Below are 18330 nucleotides of genomic sequence, written 5' to 3' on the forward strand. Positions count from 1 at the left end.
TGATATCGCCTTATTTGAATGTTGCAATACACTTCTACCCTCCATAACAACATATGGTAGGATTTGAGTAAAAGAGTCACTAGTAAAAATATCAGTTTATAAAAGTATAATTACATTATTGTTCGTTCAGTAAAATAGTATCATCGGAAATTGTTCATTGGTTGGAGTCTTGGATGGCAAAAGTGAAAGAAATTATTATTACTAAATACATGTAATAATGTTACGCTATTACAAGAATAATCCAATCAGTAACAGTCTTCAATGAATCGAACACAATAAACGTTATTAGATTACAGAAAAAGGTAAGGCTGCAAAATTACAATATCAAATAACAGAATTTGCCAGTAAATTTTACGTGTTAAGAAACTTCTGAAATATATGAGGTATGCAAAGCAGATAATAATTTAAGATTACTATACATGTCATACATTTAATAAGGCATCCTTACCGTAAACTGTAATTCTAACCAGATGCATTAATCTATCATTTGCTTTCTTGACATTTTAAAAATTATTATATAGGTTTTCCTTATTACATAATAAAAAATCCACATTTAATGCAGACATATAAAATTGAAAGTAATTCCACTGACATTGGCATTGTTTCAGTCACTGTACTGATAACATAAATTGACACGCAAATATGTATATCGCAGAAGACCAGTTAAGAGGTGATACGCAAACAGTAGATACACAGAGTTTGTCTGATTCTGTAATTGCAATAAACGAAAGTATTATAACAAGATTTCCATTTTCCATTTACAATAAATATAATCAAAACTGGCGTGCAGGTATGATTTTTCCTACTATATATGAAAAAATACATATGTAGAATACAAATTAATTATTTACATCGGAATACTGTTTTGAGCAAATTCAAAATAACATCATTTTCTTTACAGATCCTGAAATGTCAAGACACTATTGGGCCGCATCTTTTTTCCTACCGATCGGATCTATTTTTGTTCTTGGAATGGTTGTTTTGTTAATGGTAATGATCACAAGTTTACCATAATTACGATAGTTTCTTTCCTTTTAATTCAATGTTCAATTAAAACTAGTGATTTCGAACAACAATTATTATAGGTATTGTTCAAACGATGTCCACATACAGTAGCCGCGATTGTTGCTGCGATTCTTACTATCATTATCGTATTGGCAACTGTGGTATCACTCAATCATGAGCCAGTTTATACTTAACATGTTTCTGAACCAAATAATTATTGTAACTGTTACATTAAGTAAATTTTATTTTTTATATCTGTATATTATGGATTGCGAGACTTCAGGACTGATAATGATAATTTAATATGATAATGATAATAGAAATTTATAACAATCTATATTAAATCAACATTTTTTACTTACTACTAGCAGTTTTCACTCATCGTTCTGATTTTAATCATATCTTCCGAGATGCGTTTTACCATTTCCAGATATTTCTCCAACGTTACGTTTAATCTCTCGTAGCTCTAAAACGTTAAATGACAATGTGTATCAAATCTCGCGAGACGATACCAATATATTAATATCAGAAATAAATTCATACTTCCGTGTACGTGGGATCTTCGTTCAAATACTCCAATTCGTTTAAAAGTACTTCTATGGTATTGAGTGGTAACCACGTTGGTGATGTAGTGGCTACTAATGGTGTTTCGAGACCAAAATGTTCTTTTCCACTGCCTAGTATCGCATTAATATAATCTACTGCTAAATCGCTTGCTTCCAATAATCGGCCAGTACTCAGCATAAGGCGAAGAAGTTCCGAGGCATTTCGTTTCTATGATGATTATGAATTTAATATAATACAAGCGCGAAATATAATAAGAGCATATAAAAATCTACATAACTTTGATATTACTTGTTTACCTTATATGAAATTAGTAACCATTGCGGCAGAAAAGCTCCATCTTGCAATAGTTTTTGTGCAACAACCTTGTGTAGTTCACTGTTATTATCCTTTTCCTGCTTTAACGTAAAGTATTCCAGCAGTCTCCAAGCGGTATTTGTGATAGTCGTATTAGATATACCGATATCTGGAAAAAACACGTGCAAGAATATTATATCAGAAAAGATTACGCGATTACAATGTAAGGATGATTTTGAATAAGAAATCATTAATAGCATACCAAATATATCATTTTGTATTAGCCAGTCCCAAGCGTTCGGATCCTCGTACTGGCTTAATTTAATACATTGGGAAGCTAAACTCTCAAGTACGGAAGTTTTACTAATTTTAAATTCGTCGCATAAATGTAGTGCCGTCGTATACAGGCCAATGCTACATAAAGTGACAATAAGTTCTGACGGTTCTGAAAAAGATATATCAAAATTTTTTTTAAATATATTGTCATTTATATCAATTAAATTACAATAAGATAAATCCATTATTCCATGAAAAACATTATACGGATACACTTACCGGTATGCGCAACTATATGTATTTCTGAATTCACTTTCGATATCTTCAATCTCGCGTCCACAACGTAATACTCTTTCTTAATATCATCCAACTCGAGGACTTCAACTTGCTTCTTCATCCTGTAATGTAACACCTCTTTTCCGTCTATACTTCTCTTCTTTTGTGGGTTCGGCGAATTCGCTTCGTCGGAGAAGCTCTGATCCATCGCGGGTCTTACGATCCATCTGTACTTTTCGCTCACGTGATGCAGAGCGTTAATACACGCCAGCAAACACTGAGCTTGTTTCGTTATGATCGGTGCAGAGTGAGTTTCCTGACTCAAACGCATAGCCTGTTCGTACATTACGGAAGCAGCTGCAAAAATATTGATTTGATTACCATTACCGGACATCCTGTTTACGTATATACGCATAATTATAGAAAATAAAATATTTACCTTTGCGCATATTTTGCTTATTGATGTGAAAACTGTAGAGGAAGTTATAATAATTATTCTCCATGAGATCGACGCTCCTAGCTCTACCCTCCACTATTCTCTCAAGGTCCTCGTACATATCGACATAGGGGAAGGAGATTAAGTCTACCAACAACTTCTTCTCGAATAGCGTAACAACCAATTGCCGCAGGCAATCCACTCTACGCGCAGCGTCTGGATTTGCGTACAACCAATGATAAGCTTCTGTATGATGACCGAGACTTAAATGTTGGGCAAATATTATGGAATGGAGAGTCGGTAAATTCGGATCGTCCGCGTCGGCAGTCGCTATGGCTGTCTCGGCGATCTCTATAATACTGTCGGACGCGTTGTGCTCCTCGAACAATTTGATAACTTTCAGGTAATAGTGGATCAAGGCGTTACTTCCTGGTGTTACGTTGGAATTGAGCAGTGCGTCTGCCAAAAATATGTCAGTCACTATCCCATTGGAAGCACGAAGAAAATGGTCGCATGCCTTCTGCATCTCCCCCATTTCTAGTAAAGCAACCGCTAGTATAAATCTCCTGGAAGCGCTGTTCCACTCGCACCACGTGTTCAGAAGTCTCACGTATTCTTGGACTAGTAGAAATTGACAACTGGAGAGCAACCATTCGGGGAAAATAAAATTCCCTGATATCGGCCATCTAATCATGATTATTAAGGAAATAAAGAGAAATATTGTGTGTATGCGCGCGTGTGTGTGTAATTATTTAAAATAATACGATACACTAAAATTTATTCGGCGTAAAGGATACACAAGCTGTGCAATAAGCGTCACGTGCGTCAGCATACTGTAGTGCCAAGGTATTAAAGTCATTGGATCCAAGTTCGCTTGAGCCATCAAGATATGAGCGTGTTTCGCACCGCTGCTATGAATGAACAGTTCTAAAAGTGAGAGAGACCGATGTTGCCTTTGCCCAACGCTAATTCGTGGATCGGCGAGTTTCAGCATCGAAAGACGCTGAGAGCTCGACTCGCTGAAAGAATATAACAGAATATGTTTTGTATATTCTCGTAATGTCGCTTAAATAAGAATTTGGTTCCGACGTTTCCTGAACATTTTCAATTTACTTCATCAGAAAGAAAAGTAACCTGGCACAATATCAATGATAGTAAAACAATAAAAAACGGGTTTCAAGCTGAAAGTCAAAACAAATGGGACAAAGTAACACTTACAGTAACGATTGCGAAGGAGTATACGTTGCTGTTGATTCACATATCCACGTAACTACGTAGTAAGCTTGGGTAAGCACAACGGTTCTCGGTGCCAATGATGATTTTATAGTGTGCAATGATCGTGAATCGAATATCTCCGGACGTAGCAGTATGATCTGTTGCAGGATCAACAGATCTCTGCAAATGGAGAATCTCACAAGCGCTATCTGCGTTATGATTTCCGCTACCGCGGAAATTCCTAGCTGACTGCCGAATAGATGATTGACATTCAGCAAGATCTTTGAAGCCTCGTGGTCGTTCTCGAATTGCAGCTTACTCGGCTGTCCGAGATCGTACGTTAATGCCTCTAACAGCATGGCCATGGCACCTGATACATCTTTAACGTTACGCAGTTTGTGATAGAGCTCCGTGTGGAAGTCCAAATCCGATAACTATCGACATAAAAGAATTATATTAATTATATTTTTAATTTGAAAAAAAACAAGCTAAAAGTTAAACAGAAAAACTCACTGGATCGTCAGGTTCCAACAACAACTTCGACAACAAGTTATCGATTATGATATCCGGGCTTCTCAGATGATACAATTCCCTTTCGATTTCGGTTTTAGTCTCTTCGGATAATTGTTCTCCTAACATGACCAGCGCAGATATCAGAGTAATCAAATCTTGACACGTATCTTCGTCCTGCGATAAAACGGGTGTTGTCTTGAAACGAGATGTGTAGGATCTCTCGTTGCAAAGTACAAGGTGTTCCAAAGCTTCCATAGGTCTTAGAAGCGAGAACGACGATTTCTTCAGCAAGACAACACCGTAAACGCTCGGCAGGAGTAGCAAACCAACGGGACGAGTGCCATTGGCATGATACTGAACGACGCAAGAGTAAAATTTTGACCAACATCGATTGGCAATTTCCAGGTAATCCTCGTCCATGATCACGTAATCCATTACTTCTGCCTGCATTTCGGCCTCCACGGCCATACACACTCTCTCTTTTAGAACAGCCGGCGAGAAAGTCATTTCTGCTATTACGTTGGATCTTCTGTAGATGCTCAGTGCCTTCGTGATGTCCGCCAGTGAGAATTGTCCAGGATGGAAAATATAGTTGATGTACGCTTGCCTCGGGTCCGTCCCGGGATCAGTCACGATGTAATCTCTGTCGCGCGTCTGTTCCAATATCGCGGTTTCCCACTCGGAATTAACGCGCGCACCGTCTAAGGACAATTGCGCGTGTGTCACCGCCATGGCGTCCATGTCCGTAGTTCTCCACACTGCCCACAATCTAGTGGGTGTGAACGCAAAGTCCACCAGGTGTTGCTATTTAAGAACATAAATAATAAATAATAGATTTATTTCGCTAATCACAGCGATGCAATAAGAGAGATATTGATAAATGCTTACATCAGGCGCGTACAACGTACACAATCTAGCAAACTTGAAGATGCCATTATCCTGCATAGGCTTCAGAATGCTAAACTCGCATCCTGCATTGAATTTTAAGAATGTACCGAGATACAATTCGTTGTCGTTGCCTAGCGCTTTTCTCAGACTGTGACCTTGCGCGCTCTGCGACACAATGCGATTCTCAATCGCCGCATCCGTCACAGCTATGCACTGCGTCTTGTTACAGGACCACATACGCACATTACCCTCGCGACATAGCGCAAATAGATACGTATCGCTCTCGTAACTGTGTATAATGAGAGACATAGCCATTTGGGCCTCGATGTTGCGACCTCTGAAGGCAGTAGCTATGCCGCTTAGGAATCTAGGTACCATCGAGTCTTGCTTCAATTCGCTGGCATGTACAAGACCCGTGAGCGTATCGAGTCTGAGGAGCAATATAGTAGCTGAACTATAAGCAAGAGCAAATAATGCCTCTTCTTGCGGCAATGTGAGCCACGATGCCGCCGCATGAGGTACTGGGGAATCTACGTAAAGCAAAACGATATCAATAAATAAGCGTTCAGCATTTAATAAAAAAGGATTGACAAAATTTATGCCAGTGAATGTAATAATAGTTATTTTATTTTTATTTTACGGACTTACTGGTGGTCCCAACATTTGAGATAATATGAAACGTATGTGGATCTCTGGCACTTTGTGCAGAAGCTTCAGCAAATATCGACTGTACATTGAGGTCAGTATAAGTACCCAGCAAGTTTTCCTTTAAGAAAATATATAGTTATTAACAAGAGACATCTATAAATATTATTTAAAGAGAAATAACAAAATTCACGTATACTTACTTGTTTATGAATTTTATCTGGATGAGAAAAGGAAAGTTTGTGAACACTGGAAACAGTGACGATCAAAATGATGACCGAATTAACTGTCTCGTGAATGGAAATTCCGTCCAAGATTGGAGTATCCGTAAATTTGTATCTCACTCGACAATTGGCAAGATTAATGTCTAGACTATGTTCAACCAGTTCAAGCACATCATGACAAATACGCCAATAAATAAATCGGTTACGAGTAAAATATTTCGAAGAGTCTTTATATGAGTAGCCACCTGCCCTCTCTGGTACTTTTATATCTTGTAACGTACTCTGACTTCCACCTATAAGAATGGAGAAAATTTTCATTTGTTATATTTCTAAGTATAAGAGTTCCTCTAAATTTTACTTTTACCATTTTCTTTTTTATTTCTATTTATACTGCTTTTAATGCATTAAATACAGAATTATTTAACATGCTATTGTTTAGAATTAACATACTATTTAACACACTATTGCTAAATAAGAAATCGAGCTGAAATGTTATGCACTTAATGAGTTATAAGAGTGTATGACTCAATTTAGAATCAATGATATGATAAGCTTGATTCGTAACACGTCAAGAATCTCTCTGAAATGATAAATCTAAAATTAATTTACGGAAGATACACATGGATAGACGTGACATTCGCAAATGCTGTACGATATCCTACGTACGTAAATACTATTCGTGTATCATGAAAAATAGTTTCTCAGAACATTCTTATGTGATACTGCAAGTATTTCGATTTACCGGGAGTACTGAAATGAGGTTAATGTATACTTACCTGTGTTCAGAATAATTTCTTTCCATTTTTCTGGTAAAGTTTGATCCGGCACAACTTCACGATATCCCAATGGAAATTCCATCATGTTTTCTACCATCTTCATTCTTTCCAAGAAGGCACTGAAATGATTCGCCTATCACTTTACATTATAACAATTCGCCGGGAATTTGAGCGGGTATCTAACGATTTTAGCGCTGACTTTGATGTCACCTCGTGCTCCAGCCATCCAGCTTCAGTTACACATGTGTGTGTACATGAGTTAGAGAGGGTCAAGGGAGAGTGTGGCCGATGTAAGGACTCATCGCTGATTGGCTCCGCCATATTGAGAACACTTCCGCTATTTTCATATATATAGATATACATTTGTATGTGCGCAATGGTTTTCTATGCTATTTGACAGGTAAATATTCGGTTCAATCCATTTAATATTAATGAAATATTAGAAAATTGTTTACTAAAAGACAAACAAATAAAAGGTTAACTGTAAAAGTAAACATAACTTTTATGAAATGGTATTTTATATTATTTTGACAGTTAATATTAATAATAATTATTCTAGTAAGACGATGGCAATGCATATCCGTACAAAATAAGAGTTACATATGTTTTGAGAATTATAATCTGTTCGTTCCTTTATGTTACTTAAGTAAAGTACAATTGTATTTGATTTTATATTTGATTTTGTTTTTTATAAGAGTTGTTATAAGAGTTTTTTTATAAGAGTGCATATATTTTATAAAGTATAATCTGTTACCGTGTTATTTGCATTTGTTGGAAAATATATGTAGCATATTTTAAATTAAATTTCTAAAATCTATATGTATATATATAAGCCAAATACCACTCACTCACTGACTCATCAACGTGTAGCCCGAACCAATACTGCACCTATTAACTTAAAATTTTAAGGGTATATTCCTACTATCACGTAAGTGCTCACTAAGGGAGGGTTTTTCGAAATTCCACCTCTAACGGTGAGAATGTGTAAAATGTATTTTTATTTAATTCTACACATAAATATCGCGGGCGAAGCCGGGACGGGGGATGCTAGTAAATAATAAATTGCAAAATATAATCTTTTCATCACTACATATTCCTTCCAAATAGTAAAAGCATCATTAGAGAATCTGTAGTATTGACACATTGTCTATATTTAAAGAGATACGTGACGATTTATTTCATTATGGACACGATTCGATGGATAAAGATCATGCATATTCTATTCAACGATTTTCTCTAATATTTGGAGGCTAAGTATTAACATGTATAATATTTACTCTTTAGTAGAATGTTACTGACACGATTATATTACTTCTTTACATAACATTTTGCATTCTTTCGCATTTACAATACATATACGCTTTCGAAAGTCGCGCTTAATTCAATCTCATTGTTCTCAACATGGCGGCTTCCGGCTAATTAGCCACACTCTCCCTTGACCCTCTCTAATATGAGTGTGACTGGGAGACTCCTAGCGGCCTTCGTGCAAATTGCAATTTTTATATTTGTCCTGGGGGTCTATTACGTATCTCTTCACGGAGTGAAAATGTGAAAAATGAGCAAATTTACTAGAATATTTATAATTTGATTGGTCAACACCTAGTGAATTTGCTCACTTTTCGCATTTTCACTCCGTGAAGAGATACGTAATAGACCCCCTGAACTAAAATGGCGTGACATTAGGTCTGTTCTTTTTAGCTGCACTGCTGAACTGGTGCAATAAGTTAGATTGAGAAAAAATATACTTGTCTCACTTTAACGTATTGCACTAGTTCAGCAGTGCAGCTAAAAAGAACAGACCTAGTATAGCCTTCGGCAGACCAGCGCGACGCGGTTCGCGATGCGCGATACGCGACGTGCGATATCCAATGAGCGTACAGCTTTTTCATAAACACTATACGCTCATTGCATATCGCACGTCGCATATCGCGCATCGCGTGTCGCGTCGCGCTGGTGTGCCGGAGGTCTATGGCTGTGTTCGGAAACATCACCCGAGTGCCCCAGTGTATCATTTTATCCTTGTTGTTCATTCGCTGAACAACAAGGAAAAATGATACACTGGGGCACTCGGGTGATGTTTCCGAACACAGACTATTTCTTATACCTTAAATCATTCAATAACATAGAAGGGAAACTACTGATGGAATTTCGTCTCTTCTTTTGAATAGAATTTCACTTTTTTTAAGCGAAACCGTGATCCAACAAACGTTTTAATTAGTTTATTCAGAAACAACAAACGATTCCGCATCGATTAAGCCTATTTTGAAATAAAAATTGTAATTTACCGGCTATCTTGACATTAAAAATTGTTTTCGTATTTACATAGAAAATATTGTCTAACAAATGTTTTAATTAATCTAACAATCAACAACAAACCATTAACAAACGATTCGTATAAACAAAAATGTTTAAAGTCGAAGTTGTCCGGCTAACTTTATTGAGGTAGGATCCCCTTAATAATTGTTTTGACATATAAGGTCTGTTTTTTATTCCTGCACTGTTGAACTGGTGCAATAAGTTAGAGTGAGAAAATATATATTTATCTCACTTTAACGTCCCAGGTAGCATAAAAATCCAAAAGACATCGCAAAGATGTCCTTTAGATATCTTTTAATAAAAGATCCTTTGATCTTTTATTAAATAATATTTTATTGAATAAGACATCTTTGCGATGTCTTTTGGATTTTTATGCTACGTATTGCACCAGTTGAGGAGTGCAGGAATAAAAAACAGACCTATAGTTTTCGATAATTACATGTCAATATATGGTTGGCCCACGTGGCACAGTGGTGCCAGAAACTGGGGATTTATTACGTATCCCTAGCGCGGAGTGAAAATGCGAAAAGTGAGTAAATTTACTTAGAATATTTATAATTTGATTGGTCAACACCTAGTGAATTTGAGCTTGGTAGTATTGGGGTACCTGTGGTGGGGATGGTCACGTCACGTGACCATCCCCACTCCATCCTCCATCCCACCACAGCTACCACTAGAGATTAGAGGATCACTATCTACTTCACTGCTAAAGCTCATTTTTACTCAGTGGGCCACAGTGTTAAGTCAGTTTCTGGAATCTCTGTGCTACGTACTTAGTCGAATTTTCCATCAAGTACCAACTCGAACTTTCCGTGAGTCAAGATGTCTGAAATTCTGTGGACTGGTAAGTACACGTAAAAATTAAATTTTCATTTATAATTTGAAAAATTTCTAGATACATTCATGGTGTAAATATACAAGGTGAAGCATTGCGCATAATGGCGAAATAGAGAACCAATCAGAAATGGTCCAAAACGTTCGGGACAATGGACTTCGGCAGTTTGGACCACTTCTAATTGGGTGACCCACTGCGCATCCACGAGATTGCTTCACCTTGTATATTTACACCATGGATACATTATACTATTCACGAACAGTTCACGCATGTATATCTCTCATTACATAATATTATGCATAAAAATGTTGTTTGCCAAGTATTAGATATTGAAAAATTATCACGATTTAAATTATCAGTCATTTGAATCTTATGTTTAATTCATTTTTATTATTTTATTATTAGAAATTTCTTGAAAAATACTGCTACTACTTAGGCCCGTATTCATAGTCGGATCTTATATTTAAGACCATCTTAAGTTTATCTGCAGATGCTGTATGAATCATTTCATTGGCTATGGAGTATCTGCAGATAAATTTAAGACGGTCTTAAATATAAGATCCGACTATGAATACGGGCCTTAGACCCGTTTCTACCAATGTTGTTTAACTTTAACCGTAGTTTAACTGCTCTAACAGCATAATGACCCAACTTTGGTCCACCTGGTCCACTTGGTCCACTCACTCTTTGTCTCTTTCTAACTTTCTAACCTGCCTTAGGCCCGTTTCTACCAATGTCGTTTAACTTTACTCGTAGTTTAACTCACTCTTCATCTCTTTCTAACTATCTGCCTTAAGCCTGTATCAGACTACGTATTGGAGATTAGAGATTGCGAATTGGAGATTGGAATTTGACGAATCAAAACAAAGCAGACCCAGATTGCTTTGTTCTGATTGGTCAAATTTCAATCTCCAATTCGCAATCTCCAATCTCCAATACGTAGTCTGATACGGGCTTTAGACCCGTTTCTACCAATATTGTTAACTTTAAGGCAATCCTGGAGTCGTCCCTATTACCGGCGGAATCGTGATTTTGTTGAAACGCTATATATTTTTAATGGTTGTGCAGAATGAAAAATCCTTTTCCACGAATAAAGTATACACAGTATAATGGATACGGGTCCGTTTGAGTTTATATTAAAAACGGGAAAAAGTTCGAAAATTACAGTTTTGTTATCGATAACTTAACTATCGATAGCCTAACTTTTGCTTAATATAAAAGTTTAACACTTTGTAGATACAAAATGGCGATAGACCCGGCTGGGAACAGAATGAAAGAATATGAAAATGCTTTAAAAGTGAATTTAGAAGCGTAGTATAAAAGAATAGCGTTTCAACAACTTTTGTACATATGAAATCATTACCAAGAGTAAAAGAAAGCACAAGATTAGTGCCTTGATATCGCGCAAAAGGATTTCTTTCATCGTGCAAAAGGATTTTTCATTCTGCGCTATCAATGAAAAGATTTATTTAAAAAAATCATTTACTCCGTCGTAATACGAAGGAGTCCACTCCAGGATCGCCTTAAGGGAATGCTGGAGCTGCTAGTGAACTTCTTCGCGATGGTGCTGCCATCGCACAATATTTGCACAATAAAATGCTTTTTACAAAAATTTGGCAAGTTGTACGCACAAAATCGCTGTTGAGCGGTGTTTGGACACAATTAAGGAATATGAGGATGCTTTTCGAAGTGACTTTAGAAGCGTCATAAAAGAGAATTATCGATTCTACTGTATTCTATAAAGGAGAATCGAGAATTCTCTTTTATTACGCTTCTAAAGTCACTTTGAAAAGCTTCATTATATTCCTTTATTTTATCCCAAGTTCGTTCAACCGCAATTTTGTGCGTACAACTTGCCAAATTTTTGTAAAAAGCATTTTATTGTGCAAATGGCAGCACCATCGCGAAGAAGTTCACTAGCAGCTCCAGCATCCCCTTAACCGTAGTTTAATTGCTCTAACAGCCTAACGACCCAACTCTGGTCCGCCTGGTTCACTTGGTCCACTTGGTCCACCTGGTCCATTAGTCAGCCTGGTCGCCATGTTGGGCCCGCAGCTACTTTTCGTCTCTTTCTAACTATCCGCCAGGCCCGTTTCTACCATCTTTGTCTTAACCTGCAGTTTAGTCAAACTTTCGTTAAAATTAAACTTCGGTTTAATACTGATAGGTTTCTACCAACATTGTGAACGTTTAGCTATAAACTTATAAAGAAGCAGAAAAATTTATTTTGATAGATATGATGTTTCGATACAAAAATAAATAATAGAAAAGGAGAGATCTGATCCTATAATCTTTAAAGATAAAGCTTGGAAAATAATAGAACAATTATTTAATAGTACTTCATTCGAATTTCGAAGTTCAGAAGTTTTAAGAAGTTGTTAGGAAAATTTAAAGAAAAGAAAGTTTTTCGTAGATGAATTTATTAATGTTTAGATTTTCATGACACATTGTGTCATTTCATGTGCAACGAATCACCTGATATAACAAAATAATTGTACTGAACTGTCTCTAAAAGCAAAAAAAGTAAAAAATACTAAACTTTTAAATAGAAATAATCTTTTTAAATTTTTCAGACAAATTATACAATATAACTTCAACAATTACTATATCATAATTAAGTTCAGATTACAACTCAATAGATATTTTTAACTATTTTTATCAATATTTAATAGTTTTATCAATCAAATTCTAAAAAAGGTGTTTATTAGAATAAATTGATTGATTACGAGGAAATTGATAAACTGTAAAAGCTTCTTAACTTGAACAAGTCCTGTGGAATCTTTCTCATGTGAAAATAAATATAGAAACGATGCAATAATGCTAGTAATATTTCTTAACCATAGTTTATTTTCCAAGCTTTATCTTTAAAGATTATAGGATCAGAGTGACTATAAACGATCAAAATTGTTTAATTTAAACTCGGAGTTTAACTGCTCTAACAGCCTAATGACTCAACCTTGGTCCGCCTGGTCCACCTGGTCCACCTGGTCCATTGGTCGGCCTGGTCGTCATGTTGGGCACGCAGCTACTTTTCGTCTCTTTCTAACTATCCGCCTTTGTGACGTTGGTGAGCGCCTCACGGACACGAGGCTTCGCTTGTGTGCGTCGCGCGGCTGCCGCGAGACCATCCCCACTCCACTTTTCCCACCGCTGCCGCGCGCTGCAAAAGCACGCTTCTGGAAACACTGCCTAAGGCCCAACTCTCTTCGTCTTTTTCTAATTACCTGATTCGTATACACTTGACCGGAATTGAACATAATTTTAAGGAACTGCTATATGCAATCGTTCGTATTTCGTTTGAAGAGTAATGAACCCAGGTAGCATAAAAATCCAAAAGACATCGCAAACACATCCTTTAGATATCTTTTATTAAAAGATATCTAAAGGATGTCTTGCGATGTCTTTTGGATTTTTATGCTACCTGGGAAGTGTGATTAAAAAGGTTTGTGAGTCCCTCAGTTAATTGTAATTAAATGTTTATTACTCGGTAGTTAGCCGGAATATAGATTTTAGTTCCTCATATTAAAAGAAAAAGGCGCCACTGTTCCCTGAAATTCTATTGACAGTTTTCCTTTTATGGTATTGAGAGTTTTGGTTACAGAATAGGTCTGTTTTTTATTCCTGCACTGGGCTGCGTTCCGATTCCTTACCCAGGTGCACCCGCCATGTTGGAGTGAGAAAGATACAAGAATGAGATAAAGAGAGAGAGAGAGAGCACCCTAGCGTGGAATCGGAACTCAGCCCTGCTGAACCTGGTGCAATATGTTAAAGTGAGACAAGTATATTTTTTCTCACTCTAACTTATTGCATCAGTTCAGCAGTGTAGGAATAAAAAACAGATCTGATGCAACAGTCGAACAATTTTCAGTTTTCAAAATGTATACATATATACATCCACATTACATAAAATAATAATTAAAAACTATAATAATAAGTTACATATTTTGTCACAAATTTTCTTATTAGATTTATTTTTCAATATGTAATGACTTACAAAATAAAATATACTAATGAGCAGTCATGTTCGAATGAATACAAAATACAAGAATTATACATACAATACAAGAATCCTGAAAATGATAACTCTTGTAAGCTACATGTTTTCATAATTGAACAAAGTATTTTGCATTTTTAATTGATTCTGCTGTGAAATAATAAATCTGACCATTTTTTGTTAAAATTATTTTACCCTACGCAACCTAGGAAATATATACCCAGCAAACACAAAATATAACTGTTATATAACACAGAAGTAACACGCAATATAACAACTGTTATATGTTATTAATGTTAAAGTTACATAATTTTCTTTGTAACTGCAATATAACTGTGTTATAAAACTGTTATATTGCTCTGTTATATATTGGTTATAATAATATAACAGTAATATAACTTAAATATGCGATGTTATATAACTGTAATATTTGCATATTATGTCTATGTTATATACTATTTTAACATACAGATGTCGAGTCGTCCGCTAGATGGCTTCCGTTTCTCGTATGCAAAATATGATACAAAATACACTCACTCCCAAAAAAAGCGGTACACTAAAATTTAGGGAAAAATTTACCAACCTTCAAATGATCATAACTTGGTAAATAATGAAGATAAAAATATGTTCAAAAATGCAAAATGAAGCTTCAAGTATCCACTTTAAGAATATTTGAATGGCAATTATGGTCGGCCATTTGATTCAAAATGGCGGATGACAAAATGAGAGGATGCAAAAGTGATAACCGAAAGTCCGAGTTTGTGACGGTGCATGGCGTGAATTAGATATCGTAGCCTAATGGGACCAAATGCAAATGAAAATATAGAGTGTTATCTTTAAAATGCTTTTTACCGAGCTCGATGCGATCATTTTTCGCTGAGTTGTGCAACTTTAAAAAAGAAAACACTCTGTTAAGTAAATTTGGAGTATCTCAACAAAAAATGATCGCATCGAGCTTTGTAAAAAAGCGTTTTAAAGATAAAACTCTATACTTTTATATGCATTTAGTTCCATTGGGCTGCAATACCTACTTTACACCATGTGCCATCGCAAACTCGTATCTTCATTTATCAATTTCGCATGCTCTCCCTTTCCGCCATTTTAAAAAACTCGTCGTGCACAATTTCGATTTAAATTGCGAAAAGTAGGGTTTCAAAGCTTTAAAATCGTTTTTGAAATTTTGTGCTAGGATAGTTAGGTACCGAGATATTCAATTTCGAATTTGCAATATGTAGGTGTGTGTGTGTGTGCGCGCGCACACACACCTACATATTGCAAATTCGAAATTGAATATCTCGGTACCTAACTATCCTAGCACAAAATTTCAAAAACGATTTTAAAGCTTTGAAACCCTACTTTTCGCAATTTAAATCGAAATTGTGCACGACGAGTTTTTTAAAATGGCGGAAAGGGAGAGCATGCGAAATTGATAAATGAAGATACGAGTTTGCGATGGCACATGGTGTAAAGTAGGTATTGCAGCCCAATGGAACTAAATGCATATAAAAGTATAGAGTTTTATCTTTAAAACGCTTTTTTACAAAGCTCGATGCGATCATTTTTTGTTGAGATACTCCAAATTTACTTAACAGAGTGTTTTCTTTTTTAAAGTTGCACAACTCAGCGAAAAATGATCGCATCGAGCTCGGTAAAAAGCATTTTAAAGATAACACTCTATATTTTCATTTGCATTTGGTCCCATTAGGCTACGATATCTAATTCACGCCATGCACCGTCACAAACTCGGACTTTCGGTTATCACTTTTGCATCCTCTCATTTTGTCATCCGCCATTTTGAATCAAATGGCCGACCATAATTGCCATTCAAATATTCTTAAAGTGGATACTTGAAGCTTCATTTTGCATTTTTGAACATATTTTTATCTTCATTATTTACCAAGTTATGATCATTTGAAGGTTGGTAAATTTTTCCCTAAATTTTAGTGTACCGCTTTTTTTGGGAGTGAATGTATATATAAGAACGGTGATCACGGCACGGTACAACTTGTATTATAAGTCCATTTCTACAATAAAGTGGTACATTTTTGAACGAATAATAAATAAGAGCAAAGTACTAACTTCTGCATAACGTTTAGGAAAATTAATTAAACACAAACCTATATTTGTAGAAAGAGGAAGAAAGAATAATTATATTTCATTTATGTAACACTTAAGTAACATTTTAGTAACACGTTATATTACTGTTATATTACTGCAATTTCGTATGGTGGGAAATTACAACTAACATATACATTACATGTAACGAACATGTTATATTGCGTGTTACATTCTGTTATATTATGGCAATATCACTGTTATATGACTGTGTTTGCTGGGTAGGTTGTGAAAAGTAATAAAAAAGCTACAATTAAATGTACTTTCCTTAGAAAGAATAGAAAGGTAATACTGCGAACAAATTTAATATCTGCAAAGTATATGTATAATATTAATATACTTCGTATATACCAACAGAAAAGGGAGGTAGCAGTAATGTAGGTGGTGGCGCATTAACGATACCACAAAAGAAAACTCCCTCAATGGCGAAATGCACATGGCACGCGCCTTGGAAACTGTATAGAGTTATCAGTGGTCATCTGGGATGGGTACGGTATTGTGCCGTGGAATCTGGAAATGAATGGTTTGCTACCGGTTCAGCTGATAGAGTAATTAAGGTAGGTTTTCCAGTTTTTAATCTTGCGTTCTCATTACTCTTTATTCAGTGATGTGACGAAATACATTAAACTATAGCTACTATATAAAGGATAGCTGACTCGTCCGCCATATTGGAGCCCATCAAGCACATTACAAACGCTTCCAGATTCCTATTCTTTTCGTTCTAAATTAGTTATTAAAATCCAAATGATGTATTTGTTTTTGGAAAGTCATAATTTTATTAATATAAACATTGCAAACAAGGATCAAAGAAATAAAATATAATAGATTAATTAATTTATTATGGTTTTCTGAAATACAGATTTGGAACCGTAGCTTATCTGTGTATTTGTTTTAGTACACATTTCAAAATTTCTTATCCCTAAGCCGCGTACAGTTGTATAATGTTGAAGTAAATCATGCAGGATATTACAACATTGAGGAAATAAAGAATTGTATTTATCCTTTACATCATTGATGATAGCTTTGAAAGATACTAAGTTTTGCAATAAATCTGTCATATTGTTCTGAACAACAGATTCAGTATAGTGAAACATTTCATATGTTGTATTAGAAATTCTTTTCAATCCTCCTAAGTCTAAGCATTCAGTTAAAGTTGCCTCTTTTTGGTGAAATAGTTGAACATTTAGCAAAAATGTTTTGCAACTTTTACAAATATTTTTATGAGTGAATAGGAAATGTACACAACTACCAGCTATGTGGTATATATTTACCTTGTCACTTTCTGTAAATATCTCAGCAGAAGCTCCACTAACAACTTCTTCAGAATTATTATTGTCATCTATAAACAACATTTTTTTAACTAAAATGCTATCATCCATATCATATCAATTCAATCAAAGCATAAAACCTACAAGAAATATAAGCTGACTGTTGAATGTTTGTGCTGCACATCGACATAGAGCATGAACTGTGCCATCCATATCTACATCGTGTGGCCAAGAAAAATATAAAAGATAGAGTATGAAGACGGCCAATCTCTCTTTTTTTCTAACATTGAAAAAGAAAGAGATTGACTGTTTTCGCATCCTCTCCTCATTTTTGACCACTTTTACATATGGATGGCGCAGTTCATGCTCTATGTCAATGGTGCTGCATAAACAAACAATGGCTTCGTTCAGCAGAGAAAGTGGATCGGTGAGCGCTTAATGATTCTTTACTATGATTGGTTTCTACACTTACATCTAGCGAAGTTTTAAAGAACCAATTATGTTATATTAAAGAATCTTTGAGTGCTTACTGATCTGCTTTTTCTACTGAATGTATCCAATATATGTTACCTAGTTGACAATAATCCAGGAGATGCAGATCACTGTCAGTCGAGTAATTCGTGTTTTTTGTGTCAGACATAAATTGTGATAAGCATATAAGCTTTAAAACCTTTAACACATTTAGTG

General features: G+C 35.6%; 3 protein-coding genes across 4 annotated transcripts; 2 read left to right on the plus strand and 1 right to left on the minus strand.

The window, feature by feature from the left end:
• Nucleotides 1-85: 85 nt before the first annotated feature.
• Nucleotides 86-7387, minus strand: LOC105280605 (nuclear pore complex protein Nup160 homolog). 2 transcript variants are annotated; one of them, XM_011341258.3, is made up of 14 exons: nt 7116-7387; nt 6319-6632; nt 6119-6236; nt 5471-6000; nt 4583-5386; nt 4073-4503; nt 3652-3873; nt 2858-3540; nt 2422-2775; nt 2129-2311; nt 1869-2035; nt 1549-1779; nt 1368-1471; nt 86-709 (listed from the first exon to the last, which is right to left on the minus strand). In XM_011341258.3, the coding sequence occupies exons 1-13, from the start codon at nt 7216-7218 to the stop codon at nt 1370-1372; spliced, it is 4242 nt and encodes a 1413-aa protein (XP_011339560.1). In that variant the 5' UTR covers nt 7219-7387; the 3' UTR covers nt 86-709; nt 1368-1369. The 2 variants fall into 2 exon arrangements, with proteins under 2 accessions (XP_011339560.1, XP_011339562.1); XM_011341260.3 differs by lacking the exon at nt 86-709 and having other exon boundaries at nt 965-1471.
• Nucleotides 615-1366, plus strand: LOC105280604. Its single transcript, XM_020032066.2, has 3 exons — nt 615-790; nt 902-990; nt 1086-1366. Exons 1-3 carry the CDS (start codon nt 643-645, stop codon nt 1197-1199), a joined length of 351 nt encoding a protein of 116 aa, XP_019887625.1. The 5' UTR covers nt 615-642; the 3' UTR covers nt 1200-1366.
• A 2710-nt stretch (nt 7388-10097) lies between the features above and the next one.
• Nucleotides 10098-17849, plus strand: LOC105280600 (pleiotropic regulator 1-like). The gene is made up of 2 exons (XM_011341252.3): nt 10098-10275; nt 16733-17849. The coding sequence occupies exons 1-2, from the start codon at nt 10254-10256 to the stop codon at nt 16981-16983; spliced, it is 273 nt and encodes a 90-aa protein (XP_011339554.1). The 5' UTR covers nt 10098-10253; the 3' UTR covers nt 16984-17849.
• Nucleotides 17850-18330: the final 481 nt, after the last annotated feature.

Source organism: Ooceraea biroi, chromosome 11 (assembly GCF_003672135.1).
Source record: "Ooceraea biroi isolate clonal line C1 chromosome 11, Obir_v5.4, whole genome shotgun sequence".
Classification (NCBI taxonomy): domain Eukaryota; kingdom Metazoa; phylum Arthropoda; class Insecta; order Hymenoptera; family Formicidae; genus Ooceraea; species Ooceraea biroi.